Source organism: Oryzias latipes, chromosome 2 (assembly GCF_002234675.1).
Source record: "Oryzias latipes chromosome 2, ASM223467v1".
NCBI classification, from domain to species: domain Eukaryota; kingdom Metazoa; phylum Chordata; class Actinopteri; order Beloniformes; family Adrianichthyidae; genus Oryzias; species Oryzias latipes.
The window spans coordinates 24,284,396-24,307,121 of record NC_019860.2 but is presented as its reverse complement, the minus strand read 5'-3'; the positions used below and the strand labels follow the sequence as shown (position 1 = coordinate 24,307,121).

The following is a 22,726-nucleotide window of genomic DNA, read 5'->3' as shown; positions in this document are numbered from 1 at the left end:
TAACCATGATGCTCCCTCCACCTGTTGGGATGAGGTTTGGATGTGTTGTGTGTTCTTTGGTCTCTCAGTTGAGCGCTGTGGAACCTCCAGGTTCTCCAACGTTCTGCAGGGCAGCAGAGGTTTGCTCCCCTGAACTCTCGTTCGGTGGTTTTCTCAGCGTGGGTTGGTCTACGACAGTGTTAGCGTGTGCATGTGCGTGTTTGTGTGCGTGTTCGTGTTCGAGTGTGTGCGTGTTCGGCTGAACCACCAGGATTCTCCTTCACCTCGTCTCTGCTGCTCTCCTGCAGCCGTCCTCACAGGGTGACCACGCCCACGGCGAGCAGCAGCGTTTTCTCCGTTTGCCTTCTCTGAAGGTTTGACTGTAGAGTTCTGTTCCCGTCAGACAAATCAAACTGTTGTGGCGTTTTTGTTGTGAGGCCGTCCGTCTCACACGGATTGAATTCCAGTCTGTTTTAAATCAACGCCTGGATTAAAGATTTTTCTCTTTGGCAGGGAATTTTTTACATTTTGATCAATAAACACAAAATCTTTGTGTGGTATTGTTTTTTTTTCTTCTGTTGTTGAGACTCAGATGAACACAGTTTCTGCTCAGTTTGTGCAGAAATCTGAGCGAGTCGGGGGGTGGGGGGGGTCACTCTCTTTTTCCTGCACGGTAAGTCAGGTTTTATGAGAAGATTAGAGTCTGTCTCTAAAATAACTCGTTTAAATGGTTTTACCTCCACTGACTCCTCAGAGGGAGTCCACCCCCCATAGGGTGTTGTAGGGAGGATGGGGGGGGGGGGGTCCAGCTGAACACCTCACAGTATTGAAGCACCCCCCCCCCCCCCCCCCTCAGCATAGGCTCTGTATCCTGCTGTCGACTCGCTGAATGTTGCTGATCAGTGAATCAAGATGACGTTTAAATAAAGTTTTTATTTATTTATTCATGTTTTGTCACTGATGGGGGGTCTTTCCACAGACTCTGCACCCCCCTGGTTCTGACTCGTTTGGACCCCATCAGATGCCCCCCCCCGGCCCTCTGCTCCTGCAGCAGCATCCCTGCCGTTGAGCAGGAAAACACTAACGTCCTCCTGGTGCTGCACAGCTGAAAGACCTGCCTGTTCTTGTCCACAGATGTCTCTTGGCGTGTGCGTGTTGCAGCGTGGCGGGGGCTCCTTCGTGCAGGAAAACGTCTAAAAACGCCCAGTGATCGTAATCCCACAGGTGTGACTGTTGGATAATTGCAGTGGGGCTTTACCTGTTCTGATAGCAGAACTCCTGTTTTTAAGGATCTGAAGCAGAAAAGGACAGAATCCACGAGGCTGGAGGTTCTTTTAGATTAAAACCATCAAAGGTTCACACTTTTCTTTACTAAACAGATGAGAAAACACGAAAATCGATCAATATTTGCCACTAAATGTTAACTTAAACAGGTTTACACCCATTCCTTCATTCATGATGATGTTTCTGGTTCGAATTGGACGGTTTCTGATCCATGATCTGTCGTCCTGACAACTGCAGGTTCTCTGCATGTTCCATTGAGCGTTCTCCACGGCTGAACCGATGATCCGGTTGAACCAGTAGAAGACTGGTTCATCTAAGTCGGAGCTCAATTAAACGCTCTTTGGTGACAAAACAGATGTCTTGTTTTAGTAAAAACATCACATCAATAAAAGAAAAGAGGGAAAAAAGGTAAAGAATTTTCACAGATTTGTTCTATAGAATATGGTTCTGCATCTGGGAGAAACCCCGACAGGCGTCTGCAGCCTCAAACATCAGCTCTGATCTGCTGTTGGTTGCATCATGGTTCCGAGGGGCTCAGAAAAATGCAGAATTTGCACATATATGCCGCTGAATCATGTCGGTGCAGCTTCCTGCTGCAGCTTGAATGGGTCAGGAGGATGGATGTCAGCTTCCTCCACCACAGAACAGCTGCTGGGAAGGAGAGGTGCATGTTGCTGCACGCCGCTCCACCACAGGCCAAGCCTCCAACAGCAGTCACCTGGAATGCAGGCAAACGTTTTCATCCAAATGAAGCTTTGGAAGTGGTTTCTTTCCTGCTTTCATAGGTCTGAACAAACAAAACGGCACTAAATGAACTGCTGTCTACTTTTATACTGAAGTATTCTACCAATAAAGAATGTACATCCAAAATGTTTATTGAGTCAATCTCTTAACTAAATAATTTTAAAGAAACTGACTCAAGCTTATTTTGTCCCTAAAATTAAAAATGAGAGACCATAAATGACAAAAACAATTAGACTATTTAGAAACTTTATGTTTATTACTTCTAACTGGTCAAATCCTTTTTTTTTTACCTTTACTGGTAAATTATTCTGTGTATTTATTTATTTATAAGATAGTTTTGAACGTGTTCTTATCAAATGCAGTCAATAATATCGCTTTCAAATGTGTTCACATTTTTTTTCTGTGAATAAAGATTTTTTAAACTGTAATCATAAAAAACTTTTCTCAGAACATAAAAATGACAAACAGTAAGGAACATTAAACATAAAACTGTACACCAATGTTTCTAGATTAAATCCATCAGCACGAAGTCTTAGGTATGGGTTATAAAAGTAAAAAAAGAAGACAAATTAAATTAATATTATGTTAATCTACAAATTTTAGAAAGATAATTTAGGTTTTAACTGCTTTTTTGAATTTTTTCTGGGTGAAATTGTGTAATTAATGTGTCATTTGGGCAAATAACCTAAAGAAATTTTGAGTTTTATCAGATAAAATTGTGTTTATGGTTTATTTTCGTTATCCGTCAAACCAAACAGTTAAATTAAATCTTTGTTGTCGTCGGACTCTGAACTTCCGGGTTCTGCACTTCCGGTTTCCTCCTCATGTGAAATATGACACCAGAGCTCCATCTAGCGGCAAATGTCGGAACTGTTGTTGTTTTTGTTTTTTCACAGAAACAACATGGCCGCCCCCGCGCGCCGGTGACGACTGCTAGCAAGAAAAAAAAACCGCCGGTCATGAAGGAAATCAGGTAGATTGGTCCTCCTTGAAGGACTCGATCCGTTTTAAAGGAAGGATCATGATGGGATGTTTGTGTTTCAGCTCCCCTGAAGACCGGAAGCAGTTCTTCCGGCTCCTTCTGCAGCTGGAGAAGATCTCTGCGGGGAGGAGCTCCGGGAACGCCGCCGTTCTCCTCAACAGGCTGGAGAAGTTCCGAGTCACGGCGGAGGAGGTGGAAATAACCGGCCTGGAGGAGGTTCTGCTCCGGCTGCTGAGGAGCAGCGAGGAGCTGAGCTTCAGGGAGAAGGTCCAGGGCTTGTTGAGGAGGTGGAGGAGCGGAGACAGAGGAGGGGTGGAGGATCAGCTGAGCAGCACGGGTTCTCCTGGAGGTTCTGAGGAGGACGGTGTTCTAGCAGATCCAGAACCCACAGCGGTGAAGGCTCCGGAGCCACAGTCCCCGGGGGAAGAACCGGGTCTCCAGAGTCCAGGATCCACTGCAGAGAGGAGATCTGCGTCCTTAGAATCTGCCAGAACCAAATGTGTCCAGCTCCTCCTCGCCGCCCTCCTCCCTGACCTCCCTGACCCCCCTGACCCAGAGCAGGCAGCAGAGCTGGCGGGAGCCATCGAGGAGCACATCCACCAGCTCCACAAACCCAACCAGCTCAGGTACAAGACCTGTGTGAGGAGCAAGGTGGCAAACCTGAGGAACCCCAAGAACCCGCACCTCCGCCGGGGGCTCCTGAGCGGCTCCCTGCTCCCCCAGGCCTTCGCCCGCATGTCTGCCGAGGAGATGGCCGGCCCCGAGCTGCGCAGGCTGCGGGAGGAGATCTGCAGGCGGGGCGTGAACGAGAGGCAGCTCCCCCGGCTGGAGGAGGGGACGCCCACACGGGGGGTGCGGTGCCGCCGGTGCGGGGGGTCCGACTGCAGGGTGACGCAGGTGTCCAGGGGGGCGCTCTTCCTGCCCGCGTGGGTGAGGCGGGGGGGCCCCGGCGAGGACGCCATGACCTTCGTGACCTGCAGCGTCTGCGGGCAGCAGTGGTACCACAGCCGCTGGAGCTGCCTGTAGCTCCAGGGGTCAAAGGTCATCAGAGGAGGACAGAAGGTTCCTCAGACAGAACCAGTGACTCGCATGATTCAGCTTTTATTTTGAAATGAGGAAGGAAGCCGTTTGACCTTAAATTTCCAAATGTTCTTGTTGGTCCTCGAGCTTTCTCATCTTCTCGGTTCCGTTGCATCATGGGAAACGGAGTCAGGAGACGTGTGACGGCTGAGGATGATGGTCATGTGACTCCTCCTCCTCCTGAGGTGGTGACTCCACATCGCTGTGAAATCACATGGAAGGAATCTGAGGAATGTCGGGGAAAGCGGGTTCTGTCTGGACCACAAAGGAGACCAGAACCAGAACCAGAACCAGACGTCACATTTGGAGGAGGGGCTTCCTCGTCTTCATGGAGGAGCGTCTGACAGTCCTCTTTCATTCACAGATTTTCTCCCCAAAGGGGGAACTTACATGTGAAATCTTTTCCAGAAAAGCATCCGGTTCAGTTCAGAGAACCCAGAATGATGCTGTCTGTCCACATTTTTATGAACTTTATCATCAAAAAGGCTACAAACCTAGAATAGATGTATTTATAGTCAATGTTGCACATTTTCTCTGTTTATTGGAGCTTTATTGACACATTTTAATGATCTCTGATCACCAAAAATCATCTCGTTTTACTGACATGTTTTAGCTTCTTTAAACGCTCCACTAAAATAGACATATTTCTGCTTTTTTAAAGCGTATTTTTGTAGTTTATATTAGTTCAGACGCAGTTCAGAATAAAATATGAAGGAATAAAATAATATATATATATAATTAAAAACAGTATAAACAACTTTTACAGAACATATTCCCAATAAAAGCGTAAAGTTTTACTACCACATTTTATTGATTTTATTGACTGACCTTTCATTATTTTCCAATTGTAATGGTATTTTTCTGAACTACTGGATGTAGCTCGTTAACTTCTACATCTTTAACATTTTTTATTTATTCTGTATATTTATTGTATTTTGCATATTTATCCTTTTCTCTGAAGATTTCAACATAAAAATAAAGCTTTTATTGTTACATATTAAGCGGCAGTAAAACCTCTATAGTTTTAATTTGGTCAAATTATTTATTATGTGTGGTGGTGCTGACGTCATCCCGGAGGGGGTGTGGCAGTCCAGTGGTCATGTGACCGTCCGCGCTTGTTGGAGCCGCGAGGACTTTCTTCGGAGGAAGTCTCACCGGACGAGGTGGATCCGCGGCGGGACGGACGTGAGGGTTTCTGAACGTTAGACGTCATCGCCGAACTCCAGGACGAGCCACGTTCATGACAGGTACTAAGATGGAGGCGAAAGCGGAACTTTGGACGGTTCTGTTGACGTTTTTGGAGGCAAAATGCGGGAAAACTATAGCTCATTATCGGTCAGGACCGAAAAACCGCTTTTCTCTCTCTCTCCCCCCTGGATAATTTCTTACCGTAAAATGTTTTCTTTTGACGCAAAGTCGAGTTTACGTCTGTTGCACCACATGAGTTTCCAAACGTTCCTTCAGGAGGATCCTGCTTGTTCTTTCAGGTGTTTTTATGGTCGCTGTAAACTTTTATGCTCATTAACTTAATGAAGGGAAAAGGTCAAACCAACAAATGAGCGATAAAAACATCCAACTTTCTGCTAAAAGTTCATTTAAATCGTTGATTCAGGCTTTAATTATTATTCCATGAAGCTTTATCATGTATAACATTTATTATTTATCTTTTACAGGCATGACTTTCGTTTTTTTGTCTATTCTTCTGTCAGTTTTATATTTTAATTCTAATCATTTCCACAACCTGCTTTCATTTAAGCTAAATTAGCTTAAGGGCAGTTTTGTGTTTTATTTGTGACTCAGCTCTTTTTTTTATTGTTACAGTTAATATTTTGCATTTACATACATTTTTCCTCTTCTCTTAACCTTTTCAGATTAAAGTAGCTGCATCAAAGGTTCACTTTTTGTGCTTTGATGTATTTTTTCATTCTTTTTTCCTCTGCGGTTTAAATATTTCATCTTTTCCCACGTGCAGCAGCCGCACAGACCACAGCCCACTCGCGTGGTCGGCTTTCAGCTTTCTCTGAATAAAGGCACAGAGTGAAGCACATGACTGCGCGTGTGACTGCACGGCCGTCTGCGCAGTCATCCCTTCATTCCTGCCTCCGTTCTGCTGTGAGGAAAATCTGCAGAGCGGCAACAAAGACGGCGTTCTTCTGCTTCTCTGCTGGGCGTTTCTGTTCATGTGACGCCTCCGCCGCATGACGCCTTCGGTCAGAAACCTGCGACCCTCAGGAAACCTTCACTGCAGACGCACAGACTTGTATTTGCTGCAGACCGATGGGCTTCATAAAGCTGCAGGTCGTAACTGAGTCGTCTCAAAGTTCTCCGCTAAAGGCAAAACCTCACCGTCGGTGTTTGACTCCGTCTCAGTCCAGACGATCCGAATCCTATGAGCAGAGGAACCTGCAGCAGAACCAGAATCACGGAAAACGTTCAACCCAAAAGACCAACTTTTCACAGCCGTGGACTCAATCTAGACCGATAAATGTGAAATCCTTTAAAATGTTTAACAAAGTAGTTCTGCTTCAGTAGAACTTCATTCAAATGACATTTAACTGGATAAAAGTTTTCAAATCAAAACTGAAACATAAAAAATGACAAAAACCACCAAGAACTGCAAAAAACCCACAATAAAAGTAAAATAAAGTTTTCAAATGTGTCTCTAAAAAAGGAACCTAGTCTCCTTTACTTTCATTTTCTCTAAACATCCATAAGTCTAATTTTTAGTCACTTTTAGAGCTTCTATTTGAGGTCAAAGGTCAGATTGTTTTGTCTTAGACCTCTAAGGCGCCGCATTGTTTGTTGTTTTATTTTGAAGGAACTCCATCATGTTTCCATCAGTTTGAGGATGAAAGCGGATCATGTGAAGTTTATCCTGATCAGCATCTGAAGTCACGTGGGGGGGTCAGAGGTCACGTTTATGAGGGAGGGAGGAGCCTAAGACTTTTTCTTAGAAGTTTTAGTGGAAACAACGCCTTTTAATGCAGGAAAGTGTGGATCTGTTGATCTCTAGAAAGTCTTCATGCTGATGTTTGTGAAACCGTTGTTCCCATAAACCCATTGGAGTTTCTCTCCGTGAGGAAGACGATGGTCTTGGTTGGTCCGTTTCTTCCTGATGCTGCAGATTCTCCAAAGAATCAAATCAGATCTTTTTCCTCTCGCTGCTCTGACTTCTTTGTCAACCGTGTGCTGTTTAAATAAAGTTTTATATCAGACAATGAGGTCACAAAGCAAACTTCTCAGTCAACTTTAAACTTATGAGTACTTTTTCCTTCAAAAGAAAATGCTCTTTAGGGTGGTTTTATTTTGAAAGGACAAATGGGGTCTTGTGTTTGCATCCTGTGGTTTCAGAGCTTGTTCTCCTCCCAAACTCAGACGCCGGCGCTCCTCGTCGCTCTCACGCCATGTGGCCCCTCCTCAGCTGAGGCCGGCCGCCCCGGACCCGTGCGCCCCCTCTGGGCCGGAACCTCGCCATGGCCAAGTCGGCGCTCCTGAAGGTGATCCTCCTGGGGGACGGCGGCGTGGGCAAGTCCTCGCTCATGAACCGCTACGTCACCAACAAGTTTGACTCGCACCTCTTCCACACCATCGGGGTGGAGTTCCTCAACAAGGAGCTGGAGGTGGACGGGCGGCGCGTCACCCTGCAGATCTGGGACACGGCGGGGCAGGAGCGCTTCCGCAGCCTCCGCACGCCGTTCTACCGCGGCTCCGACTGCTGCCTGCTCACCTTCAGCCTGGACGACGGCCAGAGCTTCAGCAACCTGGCCAACTGGAAGAAGGAGTTCAGCTTCTACGCCGACGTCAAGGACGCCGACCACTTCCCCTTCCTGGTCCTGGGCAACAAGCTGGACGTGCCGCAGCGCCAGGTGTCCGGCGAGGACGCGCGGCAGTGGTGCCGGGAGAACGGCGGACTCCCCTACTTTGAGACCAGCGCCAAGGACGCCACCAATGTGGCGTCGGCATTTGAGGAGGCCGTGCGGCGCGTTCTGGCGTCCGACGACAGAGACGATCACGTGATTCACGCCGACACGGTGCGTTTGCAGAAGAAGACGCAGAGCGAGCCCCGCTGCTGCTGAGCGCCGCGGAACGTGACCCGCAGAGGCGCCGCGGGACGTTTGGAGCGAGTCTGGAGTCACGATCAAACCAACTCTTCATCTTCAGTCCGTTTTTCAGATCTCCACACAATGTGGAGAAACGAATGATTTACATTTTTTCAGGTACTAAGCTCACACATCTCACATTTGTGGATATTTGTTTTGCTCACTCTTTTTGGTTTTAAACAACTTTGAGGAAAGCTAAATGTTTTATTTTGAAAAGAGACAAAAGTGGGACTTCCTGTTTCCACAGCAGCTCAACGGTTCACTTTCTCAGTTTAGATTGTTTTCACCTTTTTTTCCTTCCTGGTTTGTTTCTTTTAATTCATGTTTGCTTTTATTTTATTTGTGTGTTTTGATTTTTTTTCTTTTCTTTTACCCAAATTTTGTTTTCTTGTTCTGTATTTTTTCTTTTCTCCAGATTTCTGTTCTTTGTTTCCTTCTCAGATGGTTTTCAGGAAGTCAAAGGTTTTCTCAGCCGATGCAGAAACAGATTTTAGCTTCTAGAAACCTTCAGAACATCCTCAGACTTAATTATTGTTATTTTCATCTTTAATCAAACTTTAACTAAAACTTGACCATTTTCTTGGTGCAGTTTTATTTTCTCCTGAGGAAAAAAACAGTGAATCTTGGCGCAAACTCCGACGTTTTTCTAAAGTACTTTTGTGTATTTCTTTTAAATCACACAGTTTGAATCTTCTACAAGAACAATTTTTTAATTAAATAACCTGTAATGTTTGAACATTTAATTGAATTTTAATTCATGGCACATTCTTTATAGATTTAGCTTAATTCTTTAAAAAAAGGTTTGTTTTATCAATTTTGTAAAGGAAAATGTTTTGGAATGATTGACATTATCATAATTTATTGAGCTTGATGTTAAATGAATCTGGAAAACATCTGAAAAAAATGTGTTTGATGCCTAAAAGTTGAATGTTTTCTGCTGAACGTCTGTGTTGATTTGTTCAAACTTTTTTTCGTTCTAAAACAGAACCATTAAAAGTTGTCTGCTGAAAAACAGGAGATTCTTAGACGCTTAAATGTTTTTCTGGCTAAACTTTCTTCTGGTTTTGGTCGTTTCTCATTTAACGACAGTTTGGCTTCATAGAAAAGCTGGAACGTGTGAAGACGACCTAAACCAGAACCTCGGCTAACGTTGGAGGACTTCCTGTTGACGTGCTTTTATTTTGGCAATGTTGGAATGACAGGAACCCAGAACCTTCCACCTAGAACCTGTTTTATCCTAGAATTACACTTTGCTGTTGAAAAAAGGCTAAAGTACCGGAAAGGTTCTTTCAAAATAAAAGTGGGAGGCCCTTTTTAATTGAATAAAGAGGCGGAGACACCGAGGCCACGATAATAAAAAATATCGGTTTTACTAGAGAAGGTTACAAAAATCATCACTATATAGGAGTCGTAGAACTATTTCCCAACTTAAAAAAAAGTCAAAGCATAATGAAACACCTACAGGGACTACAATGCCATCCAAGTACAATGGAGTTTCTTTAGAAAAGGTGGGGAGGGGGAGGGGCAAACACCGCCGACCATAGTTGTCAGTACAAACGACGACACATCACCTGAAAACTGCAAAGACAGTCATGCCTCCTTCATGCAAACAAGGAGGAAATCGCCTCAAAAGGAAGTGGGTTCGGCCGTCACAGCACCTGCAGCAAAGCACGGAACAGAACACACACGGACACGGATACCGACATGCTTCACCTCACCACAAGCTCCTCCCACCGCCCCCCCTCGCGCCCAGAGGACAGCTTAGAAAACGAACGTACGAAAAAATTCCTGACTTTAGTTTTTTCAGTGTAAACATCCAAACGGTCTCTGCGGCGGGAGGGGGGAGAGGCGTGGGGGGGGGGGGAAATAAAAATCCATCAAACCACGGAACCCAGAACACCAATGTCATGACTGTACGGGCCCCCCCAACATACACGGGCCCCCCAGCACACGCCGCCCACGGCCTTACGTCACAGTTAGCAAAGCAAATGCAGAACCAGGGGGCCAAAGGGCGCATGTACATTAACGCCGGACCCCCCCAGGGGTGCTGATCGGCTATTTACAGGGGGAACCGCTGCTGGGGGCTCGTCCGGGATCGGATCTGCCCTGACGCCTGCAGACCGCCCTCCCCGGTTGGTTTGGATCAGGTGTGTGGATCAGACCACAATTTGGCGGTAAAGCAGATTGTTAGAATGTACAATAATTATTTTAGTTATTTATCCGGGGGGGGGGGTCCTTTGGGGGTTTAAATTCTTAAATAGTGCAACAATAACCGGAAAATTAGCGATTAAAAGATGAGGAAAGGAGCGAACAGAAAAGCTGGCATTCCTTTCAGAGTAATAAAAAAACCACTTTCATTCACATTCACACTATATATTCATATTCATATATATATGCATATAAAACACCAAAAACCAAGGAAGTTGCTCGCTGCTCGTCTTCCCCGACGCGGACGGAGGACGACGATGGTTTCTCTATTTTCCTTTTTTTTCTTTTTTTTAGGAGGCGGCGAGGGGCGTCACAGCCGGGCCACCTTCACGAGCCGCCGCCCCAGAGCACGAGGGGGGAAGCCGCGCTCCGCCCCGACGGGCGGGCTCTCTCTCGCCGCCTGACCCTCTATGCTCCTCCCCCCCTGGGGCGGGCACCCGAAGGTGTTATGGGTAAGCACCCCCGTGGGAAGGCGAAGAGGATGGAGAGTCAGGGCGTTGGCGGGCCATCGAACGCGACCGAGATGGTTTTGTATCGGAGTGAGGAACAGCTCTGGATGTTACAGGGGGGTTTATTGGGGGGTGGAGGTGCGGAGAGGAGGCGGGCGATGGCGGGGCAGGACCTCCTGTCCTTAGGAGTAGGAGGAGGAGGAGTTCTGGCCCTCCTTGGAGCGAGCTTCGGCCTCCAGGTCCTGGTCGTCCTTGGTCTTGATGTCCTGGTAGTCGTGCGTGGACGCCGCGCTCTTCAGGTAAGCCCAGTTGGCCGCTAAGATCATCAGGAAGTGGAGCTGAGGGGGGGGAGACGAGGAAAAAAATGCATCACCGATCGCCACGGTTGTCCTGGTTACCGTGACGATCACCTGGATCAGCAGGTGATCACCTGATCTAGGTGACCGTTCCGAGTATCATTACAAAGTCTGAGGAAAGGATGAAACCCCTCCTCCTAACATTCAGAGGAACCAAAGACGGGGGTTTGTCCGGGATCAAAAAAGATCTTTTTATATTTAGTAAAAATAAAAACCTAGTAGATCCAAAGCAGATTTTTTTTAGCTTTAGCGCTCCTGGACACAAAACCAGAGCGTCCGCCTGCTCAGCAAGGCTCTCACAATCTGAGAGGCGGGGTTGCCGCGGCAACAGATGAGCACACCATGGCAACGTGCATATTTCCTTTTCAGCTTACCAGTGCGATGACCGTGGCTCCGGCGCCAGCTAGCGCCACGATGTAGAGGTGGTAGGAGAGGTAGAACTGTGAACAAGAGAAAAAAACGTCAGGGGGAAAAGGCGGGACTAAAGGGAGCCCCGCCCAGAAAATGGACTCCTCACCTCGCTGGTGTTGCAGACGTCCACCAGTGTGGTTCCGCACGCTTTTCCTGGAGTAGCGTTCACCGGGATGATACCTGCCGGATCAGAGGAGACGGCATGGTTTTTTACTGAAGGCGTGTGTGTCGAGTATATCCCAAAAGAAGCTTTGGTATTATTATGGAATGGCCACAAGACCGATATTTTGTAGCATTTTGGCAGAATACGGCAAAAGAAAACGAGCATTCTTCACGAAATTTCCCACACATGCTGCTAGGTTAAGTCTGCAACCACAGTCAAGGTATCATTGACCTTTGACCTCGGGCAGAGGCCATGTTTTTGAAAATAAAGACAAAAATCTCCTCCTGGAGCATTTTTTGGAAACTACTTTGGAAAAAAATGTTTGAAAATAAAGTTTGACCATTTTGAGTTACGTTAATTACGTTAGTGTGGCTAGCTCGCAAATGTGGCGTTCTCCCGCTCTAATCCAAACCGGTCTCAAAGGCCTGCAGCCTGCACCTGCCCTGCAGAAACTCACCGTACTGCCGGAAATCCACGCACACGGAGTCGGGGAAGGTGATGTTGGAGTCCGGAGATCTGAGGCCGGCGCAGGTGTTCCACATGTTGAAGAAGACGAAGACTGGGATGGCGGTGAAGCAGAAGATGGCCAGGAATCCCAGAGCCAGGATGTAGGTCAGAACCATGAACTGCAGAGAGCAGGAGGAGACTGGGAGTCCGTAAAAACCCCTTTAAAGGCCAAAGCAGCCAGCCGTACACGGATGAGTGTGTTTGTGCTAATCCAAGTTGACATCTGCTGTAAATAATCAGGCTAGAGAGGACAAACTGTGCCAGAGTCAGCCTGAAGACACAGGAATGTGTCTGAAATCGCTCAAACTGAATCTCCAGCCCTTCACAGCTAATCAGCCTTCTGTTCGTTTGCATTTGGCCCTAATTGGCCGAGTGGCGTGAGGATGTGCGAGTTCCTACGAAGGCGGTGAGGCAGCGTCCGCAGACGGTGGTCTTGAAGTCGCTCTGCAGCTCCTTCTTGATGGTCCCGGTGGTGTAGAAGCCCTCAGCCAGCAGGATGACGGCGTACAGAAGGAAGAAGGAGGCGATGCCGTAGATGATGTACTGAAAGACCTGGATCCTGCACAGAGGAGGAGACGGCGTCCTTAAAACTCTACAAATGAGAAACACTCCCTGTCTTCATCAGAACTGTCTGTGGTGGAGAACTTGGGTCCCACAGCTGCTCTGTCAAGCGGGCTCTTATTTTGAAGGTGCAGTACTAACACTAGCATTAAGCTAGTGCAATAATATGCGTTCGAAATGTGCTGGTTTTGCTCAATGCTTGCAGAACTTGTTGTTGTGGGCGGGGCTTGAGTTGCTAATTGAGCAAGTCTGATGTAAATGCCAGGAGGGCTGAATTTAAATCAAATAGTTTTTTACAAACTCTGAAGCATCTGAAGCTTTAGATGCTTCAGATGCTTCAGAGGCTTCTGCGCGACGCGTGTTAGCACAACAAGGACCATGGTACTGTAACGACAGCTGCTTCATGCTAATATGGAACAGCTATCGTGGTTGAACAGAGAAAGTCCTTCATGTCATACTGTTACCCATAATCCTTTGGTTCTGTTCTCGTATAGAGCATTCTCCTCGTCTTTGGTTCCTCTTGTTGTTCTTCCTCTTTCTTCAGTTTCAATTGTGTTTCTGTGTGTTCGCTTTCACTTTGTTTACTTAGATTTGTACTTCCTGTTGATCATTTTCTGATCTGACGGCTCTGACCCCGACCGAAGTCGCTTTCTTGCCAAACATGTTTAACAAGCTTTTCAATTAACTGTCCGAGTCTTTCCCAGTCAGTTCAAAGACATGATCTATGAGGGAAATCTGAAGCTAGCGGCTAATGCTAGCTGCTAATGCTAGCTGCTAATGCTAGCTGCTAACTGTGACAGCTGCTTTCTGGGAGGTGATATTCAGGCCTGGAAATGAATTATTTGATTAGGAAAAGTAAGATCAGACATTAAATGAAGCCTGTTTACATCCTAGTTTATGACGCTTTAAAGTTCAAATTTAAGAAAACTGTTAATCTGATCGTTAGTTTCCACACATTTCTTTATTTCTGTTTTTTTAGACGATATGGTCATTTTTCATTTAAAAAAAAAGAATTTCTAGAGATGAATTGTGGCACAGATGGTGGGCGGGGCCTGTGCAGGAAGGAAGAAGGTCAGTATTTCAACAACACCTCAGGATTACCAGAACGGCATTGCGGTGGACCTGGATTGGAAGCACAGGGGGAACTTACACGGCGGTGAGGGTGGCGTGGTCGGTGGTGACCGTGGAGAAGTAGTTCTCCAGCATGGCGAGGGTGCTGGTCAGCGCCACGTGACCACATCCGCAGAACAGGGCCACGCCGCAGAAGCAGAGGATGGTGGCCACCAGCGAGGGGTAGGGCACCCGGCCCAGACACTTGATGCAGCACTCGAAGCATCCTGCAGGGGGAGACAGAGAGCTGGGTCAGGGCTTTGCAGGTTCCAGAACCCTCAGGGTTCAGGTCACATCTGAGGCACGGCTGGAGTGTGCACGCTCCAGCGCCGCCGCGCTCGTCTGCCGTGTGTGGACAGCAGCTAATCGGCTGAATCCTTCTTGTGAGCTCTGGTGGGTTCTCCAGAACCTCCAGACCCAACAGGAAGTGGCCAAAAGCTGGGAGCGTTTCATTATTCGTTCAGCCTTCTCCACTGATGAATTCGTACATCAGGTTGAAGGAGGCGCTCCGCTGCTCCACAGAGCACCTCCTGCTTTGAAAGAGGAGCCAAAACCAGGGAAGATCTTTTCCAGCAGAAGAGCGGCGTCTTATATAACGGCGTTAAAAATAACTCCTCCAGCATCGCAGGAAGTTACTCCAATGGAGGGAAAAAAAAGAGCCGTGTGCCACTTTGCTGTTTCCATGACAACCTGCTCCAGTTAGAAAGCATCATTGTTTCCACGCTTCTGTCTGCAGAGCTTTCGACCGACCTCCGCGTGAGACTCCGCCCACGGCTTCATCCCCCAAAACTGAAAAGGCTTCAGCAGCCGGTCTTTGTGTGTTTTAAAATATGATCCGGTTCTGATGAACGACCCGGTTCCTCCAGAGAGCTGCTGCCTTACATAACACAGCAGAGCAGCGTTGTGCAATAAATCCAAATCCTGTTAACGTTGAAGGAGGAGGCAGTGGTGGGGAGGTGCATGTGAAGATGGGTGGAGGAGCGCCTCTGAGGAGGCAGCAGTGAGGAGGTGCATGTATGGATGGGTGGAGCCACCAGTGAGGAGGTGCATGTGAAGATGGGTGGAGGCAGCAGTGAGGAGGTGCATGTATGGATGGGTGGAGGCAACAGTGAGGAGGTGCAAGTGAGGAGGCTGGGTGGAGGCAGCAGTGAGGAGGTGCATGTATGGATGGGTGGAGGCAGCAGTGAGGAGGTGCATGTATGGATGGGTGGAGGCAACAGTGAGGAGGTGCAAGTGAGGAGGCTGGGTGGAGGCAGCAGTGAGAAGGTGGATGTATGGATGGGTGGAGGCAGCAGTGAGGAGGTGGATGTGAAGATGGGTGGAGGAGCGCCTCTGAGGAGGCAGCAGTGAGGAGGTGTATGTGAAGATGGGTGGAGGCAGCAGTGAGGAGGTGTATGTGAAGATGGGTGGAGCCACCAGTGAGGAGGTGCATGTGAAGATGGGTGGAGGAGCGCCTCTGAGGAGGCAGCAGTGAGGAGGTGCATGTATGGATGGGTGGAGGCAACAGTGAGGAGGTGCAAGTGAGGAGGCTGGGTGGAGGCAGCAGTGAGGAGGTGCATGTGAAGATGGGTGGAGGAGCGCCTCTGAGGAGGCAGCAGTGAGGAGGTGCATGTGAAGATGGGTGGAGGCAGCAGTGAGGAGGTGCATGTATGGATGGGTGGAGGCAACAGTGAGGAGGTGCAAGTGAGGAGGCTGGGTGGAGGCAGCAGTGAGAAGGTGGATGTATGGATGGGTGGAGGCAGCAGTGAGGAGGTGTATGTGAGGAGGAGCGCCTCCTCGACGCTGCAGTTTCACTGGGATTCCTGGTTTCTAGGGACAAAGCCTGAGATGTTTCTGCCCCCTCTCTCTCCCCTATCATGGGGGGTCCCTGCCCCCTCCTCTCTACCTCTGCTCTGGACGGAGCGGGACCGCTCCGGCTGTTTGTCAGCTCTAAATTGGTCTGATGGGAGGCAGGCGGAGCGGTCAGCCGGCGGCGCTAACGGAAATCGATGGACGATTCATTAGAGGAGGATTTAGGAGTCACAGCGAGGCCTCCTCACCTCTGCTCCGCTAGAGGAAGACGGCAGCTCCACGCCGTTCAACAGACGGGGAGACGACCCGCCTCCAGCCGCCACACCAGAACCAGTCTTACCACAGCTGATGTTCTCTGGTTCCGTCTGACCCGCAGGAGGTTCTGCTGGTCGGCAGGAGAACCTCAGCGAGTCTGTCTCCGTCTTCACAGACGCTCACAGAGAGCGGGAGACGAAGAGGAAACAGGATCGGGTCTTGGCCCTGGGGGCTGGCAAACAGCCGCAGCCATGGCAACGTGTTACCCGCGACCCAGTTCTTTGGCAGTGGCTGACTTTGCTCCTCTGAGAAGCAGAGGGACAACGGAGAGAGGGGCAGGTGGATGCACGAGGAGCAGGGGGCGGGGCTACCTGAGATGAAGCTCTGCTCTGCGACAGAACCTTCTCAGTAAACTTTGTCTCCTGATTTTAGAAAACCTCCTTAAAGCTCCTCTGTTTCCTCCTTTGGTTCCAGAAAGAAACACAAACAGAACTCCGAACCGGACCAGCAAGTTTGGAATTTGTCCAATCAGAACCAGCTTCACCAGAACGGCGGCGCATTCAGACGGTCAGGTGTTTCTGACGGCCGGCCTCAGGCTCCACTCTGATTGGCCGATAGAGTGTGAGCTCCACGTCAAAAAGAAGCGTCTCCTCTCAGCCTGAAACCCGATCTGAACCGCACGTCTGTCATCCGGGTATTTACCCTCAACCCCTCGCTGCCCGGCGACATTTGACGCCAAACATCCCTGATTACAGACCAGCCGGCATTGTTCTGCAAAGCCGTGCAGAACTGACCCTAATCTGGTGTTTGTGGGGAAGCCTGCAGCTTCACGAGGCCACGGGGTCACGGCGCCGCCAAGCGTAACCGAGCTTGATGGACCGCTAAATCGCGTCCTGTCTGATCGATTCGCCGATCGCGCTGATTAGAGGGACCGCGGCGCCATTTAAAGCCTTTCTACCGCTGAACTGGGACATGCGGGTTCTTCAGAACGCCCGATAAGCCACTAAAGAGGTGATTGATTGGCTCCCCTCTTTGTAGCCTCTTTGTTTGTGAAAATGGGTCAGAACACAGAGCTCACTCTGCAGATGGATGGAACCGCTTCCCAGACGTCCCGCCAAAGAGGGAAGTCAGGAGACTTTAGCTTCTGCATCCAGGTGGGTAAAAGCTCCGCCCTGGGGGAGGAGCTCAGGCCTGCAGGTGGACCCCTCTGTGATGTTTCCGAACCACAAACTCTTGTTAGCTAAGGTTCCTCCAATGAGAGAGTCCTCTGCGGCTGGAACGAGGCAGTAAGGAAGCTCCAGGTGATCTGTTGACCTCTGACCTCTGATGACAAAAAGCCGCTGAACGCCCTCAGCAGCTCTCAGTCCACCAAAAACGACCCCAGTGGACACAAACTCCTGGTTCAGCTGTTATGCAACCGCTACCCCCCTCCCCCCGGCAGCAGCTCAAGGGCAGTCATCAGCGAAGGTGACGTGTGGTAACCGGCGCCGGCCCCTTCGTGGGCCAAGGATAAGAGGAGCAGATTGGGCATCAGTGGGTTATGGAGGCCGGCCAGAGGAGGCTGGCATCTCTCAGGAACAGGGCATGCTGGGACAACCTGCCACTCGTTGCTATTCATAAACACACTGGGGGGGGCATATTATCAGCCTTTTTTTTGTTCATTCGGTGAATCCGACTCTTTTTCTGGGAATATTTTCATTCAGACTGTTTATCCGCACAGATGTTTGTTTCTAGTTTGTATGTTGATGGAAGCAGCCGAAACTAAATTACATAATTCGTCCTCAAACTTTGAATTCATGTTTTTCCAATTTTGTTTTTCTAATTGAGGCAAAATAAACAGTTTTTATACGAAGTTAAAGATTCTCGCTGACTCCTGGGAGAATGTGGCCAAATTTAAAAGTTGAGGGTTAAAGTAAAAAATGGATTTGAGACTCGTTAGAGACGCTGGCGAAGGCATTGAGACCCGTTAGAGACGCTGGTGACGACTTTGAGACTCGTTAGGGACGCTGGTGACTCGTTAAAGACACTCGTGACAGGTTTTAGACTCTTTAAAGACGCTGCTGACGACTTTGAGAGTCGTTAAAGACGCAGGTGATGACTTTTAGACTTGTTAGGGATGCTGGTGACGACTTGAGACTCATTAGACATTGGTGACGACTTGGAGACTCGTTAGAGACGCTGTTGATGACTGTGAGACTCGTTAAAGACGCTGGTGACGACTTTGAGACTTGTGAGAGACACTGGTGACGGCTTTAAGATCCTTTAAAGACGCTGGTGACAGATTTTAAACTTGTTAGGGATGCTGGTGACTCGTTAGAGACACTGGTGACGACTTAGAGACTCGTTAGAGACACTGGCGATGACTTTGAGACTGGTTAGAGACTGTGGTGAAGAGTTTGAGACCCGCTGGAGACACTAATAACTTGTTAGAGAGAATGTTTTTTGTCTCCATTTACTTCCTAATTTACGATAAATGAGCAGGATTTCGAGCAGCCATCTCTCCTTTCTAGAGGATGAAGAGGGAGGGGACAACTTTTGCCTTCTGCCCCCCTGGGGGGCATCAGAGAGGAGGGAATAGAAGTAGACTAGACAGCAGAACCCTGTAAACATCAGAGCCACGGCGCCGTGACCCCAGAGACGGCTGTTAAGCCCGTGCACGCTGAAAAGAAAGCGCATTCAGAACTGACCACGACCGCAGCGTGCGGACAAAGACGGCTGATGGACAGAAGCAGGGCTCCGCCCATAAATGCAGAAGCTTCTTCTTGGCTGCATTCTTGCAGACTCCGGTTCGCTGACACGTGAAAAACTGAAGAGCGCGCACATCCAGATGGAGGCTGACCCGCTTTGGGCGAGCGGAGAACACATGAGCCTCTCTCTCTCTCTCCTGCATCCCACCTCCTCACCCTCCTCCAGAGCTGGGGGGGCTCTGAGGGGAGTAAGTAGTTAGATGGAGGCACAGGAAACAAAAGACCAGCTGGTTTCAGGCAAAGTAGAGGAAGAGGAGGATGTTTGTGGAAGAGCTTTGAGTCGCTGCTCAATGGCTGTCCAGGTTATCCGGCTTTGCTGTCATCATCAAACTGCAGTTTTTTATTTTTAGGAACAGTAAAAACTCTGCTGGTTATTAGGACACGCCCACTCAGGCCTTTTCTGGGCTCAGTATTGGATGGTCGCATGTCAGTCAAACCAATCCACAGAGGTGAAATTAGGGCGGAGCCAAACTTTAGAATGTTCCACGGCGCTCTTTGATGTACCGCATCTCCCTATCAGTTTACGTAATTTTGCGCCGAAATGCATCATTTTCCTAACGTGAAGCGACAGAATCAGCTGACGTACGTCAACAAACACGTCACTATTGGAATGTGTTGCATATTGATGCAAAGCCGCATCAGAATCCGTTGGCATGGCGTCTATGGCGTGAACGGTTGAAGAGTTTCACAGAGCGTCAACGCTGGAGCTAAGGCTCCGATGCTTAAGGGGTAAAGTTTTGTGATAAGCACCCTGGTGGCCACACTCTGAAGTGCGTTGGCTCCACGTTCAGTTTTTCACCTGTCGGTTAATGTGTTGCCCTCTCTCAGGTCACCTGTGTAGAAAAGCTTTTTGGACCCGTTCAGGTGATTCTAGACGAGTTCGCAAAGACCCGCCTGATGCGACGTTCTCACCAAGCTCAGAAAAACGCGTTCAAGCCACGACTTCCAGGGAAAAGTCCACGTCGACGCTCTTTTCAGGCTTCTGCGTTCAAAACTCCAGTGTTCACGCATCGCTACGCACATTTTTAAGGTACGTTTTCTGGCTCTGCATTCATAACGCGCGACTTTTGAACGCGCGTTGAAAGTTAAACCCGTTGAACTTTGACCAATCAGACTCGGTGGTGACTTATGGATGGCGTCCCGTTTCATCCATGGGAGCACCAAGCGTTTGAAAGTTGATCATCAAGGAGAAGTTGATCACTGCGGTTTGTGTCTTTGAGTCTTTTATTTATGGGAATAGAGCTGAGAAAGAAAAAGTCTGCAGCGAGTTTCTGCAGATTTAGACGCTTAGCTGTGGACACACCCGCCGGTGTCAGCGACGGTCCAGGGTGAACGGCGTGTGCCAAAGATTCCGTCCAGCGAGGTCTTGAACGCCCGCTGTGAACCTAACCTCAAAGAAACAAAAAACTGAAGCTGGAATTAGTAAAAATCCAGTTCTGGACTTCCTGATAACAGAAACGTTAGCAGGTGTCAGAAGCTAACCTTAGAAAAAGGTGCAGCGATTCTGAACTGACGATGTTTGTGTTTCCCTTCAGATGATGAAGAGCAGGAGGCGGAGACCTCTGAGGGTCCGGAGCTCCAGCAGAAATGAGGAACCGGGACTGCTGTGTCAGCAGATGCTGGTAAGAACTAGAGGGGCAGCGCCTCCATCTGCGCCTCCTGTTGAAGCTTCTCCTCTAGAACCATAAACACTTGAAACCACCTCCAGAACGTAGATCCGCCTCAGAACAAGCGACGGACGGAACAGCAGATCCAGGAGGAGCCGAGGCCTGGGGCTCAGGAGCAAACCGCCCGGATTCTAACCCCCACCTGACCCTCCAGGGTTTCATCCAAACCCGTTACGAGCAGGAGAACCAAAATGAAGAACCTTCCCCTCCTCCTGGAGTTGGAGTGAGACTCTCTCTTCTGGTCTCTGACCCCCCCTCCCCAAACTCTCTGAATCAGGAGTCGACAGAAGCTCCTTACAGGACACCCCCCCCCCCACCCCCCTGCAGCAAATCACCAGCGTCTTAGTAGATTATGCTCCCGCTCCAGATGCCAGATGATTACATCCTCAATCTGCTGGAGGAGGCGGCTGGAGGTGGGCTGTTGCGTAACGCCACACCTGTGGCGCCGCAGTCCGATGGCTGAGTGCTGGCCATGCCCCCCCCTCTATGACAGGTCGTCATGTGGCTCAGCAGAGGGGGAGGTCCTCCCCGTTTCAAACTTTAGTCCCGGAAGATCTCCTCATCTTCTGGTTCCAGAGCGTTGCCAGGTTTGGTGACATGAGCGAATTCAGCTGAGAATCAGCGACGTTTGGATCCGGTTTGGCCTCTGAATGTCATCAGTTCTCAGGGAAAATCCAGCCGGTGCCCCCAGGGAACCAGACACCACCGTTTATGCTGAACTTTGAGCGTACCAGAAGACCTGGCATCCCCCTGAACCCACACACACCCAGCAGGCGCATCAGTAAACAAAAGGTAAATAACGGCCTTTATTTACCTGGATGACTCATCAGGTCATGACAGCCGTCATCAACACAACGATTTGACTGTGAAGCCTCATTAAAGGCCAATTGCGAGGCTCCGCCCACTAGCGACACGCCTTCACAGCTGCAGTTTAGATGAATTCCAGCTTCTTTATTCCGTTTTCTGCTGGAATCCTGCAGTTAGTGACCGTGTGAGAACTGACGGCTGCTGGCGCCACGGCCGCGTGCCAATAGGACACGTTTGGAGCCGCGCCGCGCGCTGGTGCGTGGGATTGATGGACAGCTGAGTCCCTGCGCGTCAGGGGCGTCTTTGCTGCCATTATTCAGGATCCTGACGAAAAAGCCCCCGCGCGCGCAGACGGAGGATCCACCTGAGGAGAACAATGCAGCCGCGCGCCGTGCGCCCCGCGCGCCTTCACAGACAATGCGCTCGCAGTGGAGCAGAAACGCACATCTATGAATGCACGCTCCGTTCACGCACCCTTCCATCCACCCCCCACCTCCTCCTTCCCTGCATCTGCTTCCGAACCCCCATCCTCGGAAATGCGCTGCCAAACCGCGGGAAGGACACCTGCGTGACGCAAAGCTGAGAATCTGAGAAAAGATGAAAGAGGAAAGACAGAGAGACAGACGGAGAGAAAAGGCGCCGCGCACAGAGGCGCGCTGAGCCGCGCGGGTTTGGCGCAAAGCGCGCGGACAGCCGCAGATGTCCGCGCGTGAGCGGCCGCGTACCTTTGCTCTCCTGCCCCTCATCCTGCGCCTCCTCGGCGCTGGACTCCATGACCGGCTTCGTCCCGTCCATGATCTCAGCAGAAAGCAGCCTCTTTGCGCGTGAATGCCCGACTGTGTGTGTGCGCGCGGGGGGGTGGGGGGAGCTGCTGGCTGGATGCGCGCTCGCTCTCTCTTTCTCTCTCGTGCACACCCCTCCCTCCGCTCCTCTGTCCCTCCCCTCCTTCCTTCAGCTTCCCGCCGCCTCTCAAAGGCGCCGACGGACCGGATTTATATGACCCCCGTGGATTACCCCCTCCTCCCCCCAATGAACCCTTCCTCTGACCCCAAACGCATCTTTGAGCGCGGGGGACGATTTTCCTGATGGCGGGATTCCTACACCCCCCCCCCTCCCCCCTGATTGCCTTCATATGTTGCGCACTCGCAGCTCCCGCAGACTGTTCCACAAAAAGGCTGCTTTCTAAATCTGACACAAACCTGAACGAGGACAAAATGTGCATAAATATGCAAACTCATGTGCATGCATGAAGCACACGCACGCGCGCACCGCCCCCTCTCCATCTGTTCAGCGAAAAACTGAGAGTTGGAGGCAGAGAGACGATGACAAAGAGAGAGAGAGAGAGAGAGAAATGAAATCAGGGTTTTAACCCCCCCCCCCCCCCGCGAAAATAAAACAACTGCTTGATGTTCTAATAAAATAAAATGATACATTTAGAATCTTTCAAACACATCTGGATACTGATTCCAGCCAATCAGAGCCGCAGACCGCTTCCTTTGTTTGCCTCCAAACTCTGCCTCCTGAT

The 22,726-nt window shown here is 49.5% G+C and overlaps 2 protein-coding genes across 4 annotated transcripts; one reads left to right on the top strand and one right to left on the bottom strand.

Annotated features, from left to right (window-relative positions):
* Positions 1–2,573: 2,573 nt before the first annotated feature.
* Positions 2,574–9,186, top strand: LOC101174406 (ras-related protein Rab-9A). 3 transcript variants are annotated; one of them, XR_002872076.1, is made up of 3 exons: positions 2,574–2,980; positions 3,052–5,316; positions 6,042–6,680. XR_002872076.1 is itself a non-coding variant. In XM_004066748.4 (2 exons), exon 2 carries the CDS (start codon positions 7,543–7,545, stop codon positions 8,143–8,145), a length of 603 nt encoding a protein of 200 aa, XP_004066796.1. In that variant the 5' UTR covers positions 5,131–5,316; positions 7,445–7,542; the 3' UTR covers positions 8,146–9,186. The 3 variants fall into 3 exon arrangements, 2 of the variants coding, with proteins under 2 accessions (XP_004066796.1, XP_011484525.1); XM_004066748.4 differs by lacking the exons at positions 2,574–2,980; positions 6,042–6,680 and adding an exon at positions 7,445–9,186 and having other exon boundaries at positions 5,131–5,316; XM_011486223.3 differs by lacking the exons at positions 2,574–2,980; positions 6,042–6,680 and adding an exon at positions 7,421–9,186 and having other exon boundaries at positions 5,131–5,316.
* Positions 9,187–9,515: 329 nt separating this feature from the next.
* On the bottom strand, positions 9,516–22,114 carry LOC101175630 (neuronal membrane glycoprotein M6-b). Its single transcript, XM_023949308.1, has 7 exons — positions 21,927–22,114; positions 13,975–14,161; positions 12,663–12,822; positions 12,214–12,382; positions 11,700–11,773; positions 11,557–11,622; positions 9,516–11,164 (listed from the first exon to the last, which is right to left on the bottom strand). Exons 1-7 carry the CDS (start codon positions 21,994–21,996, stop codon positions 11,009–11,011), a joined length of 882 nt encoding a protein of 293 aa, XP_023805076.1. The 5' UTR covers positions 21,997–22,114; the 3' UTR covers positions 9,516–11,008.
* Positions 22,115–22,726: the final 612 nt, after the last annotated feature.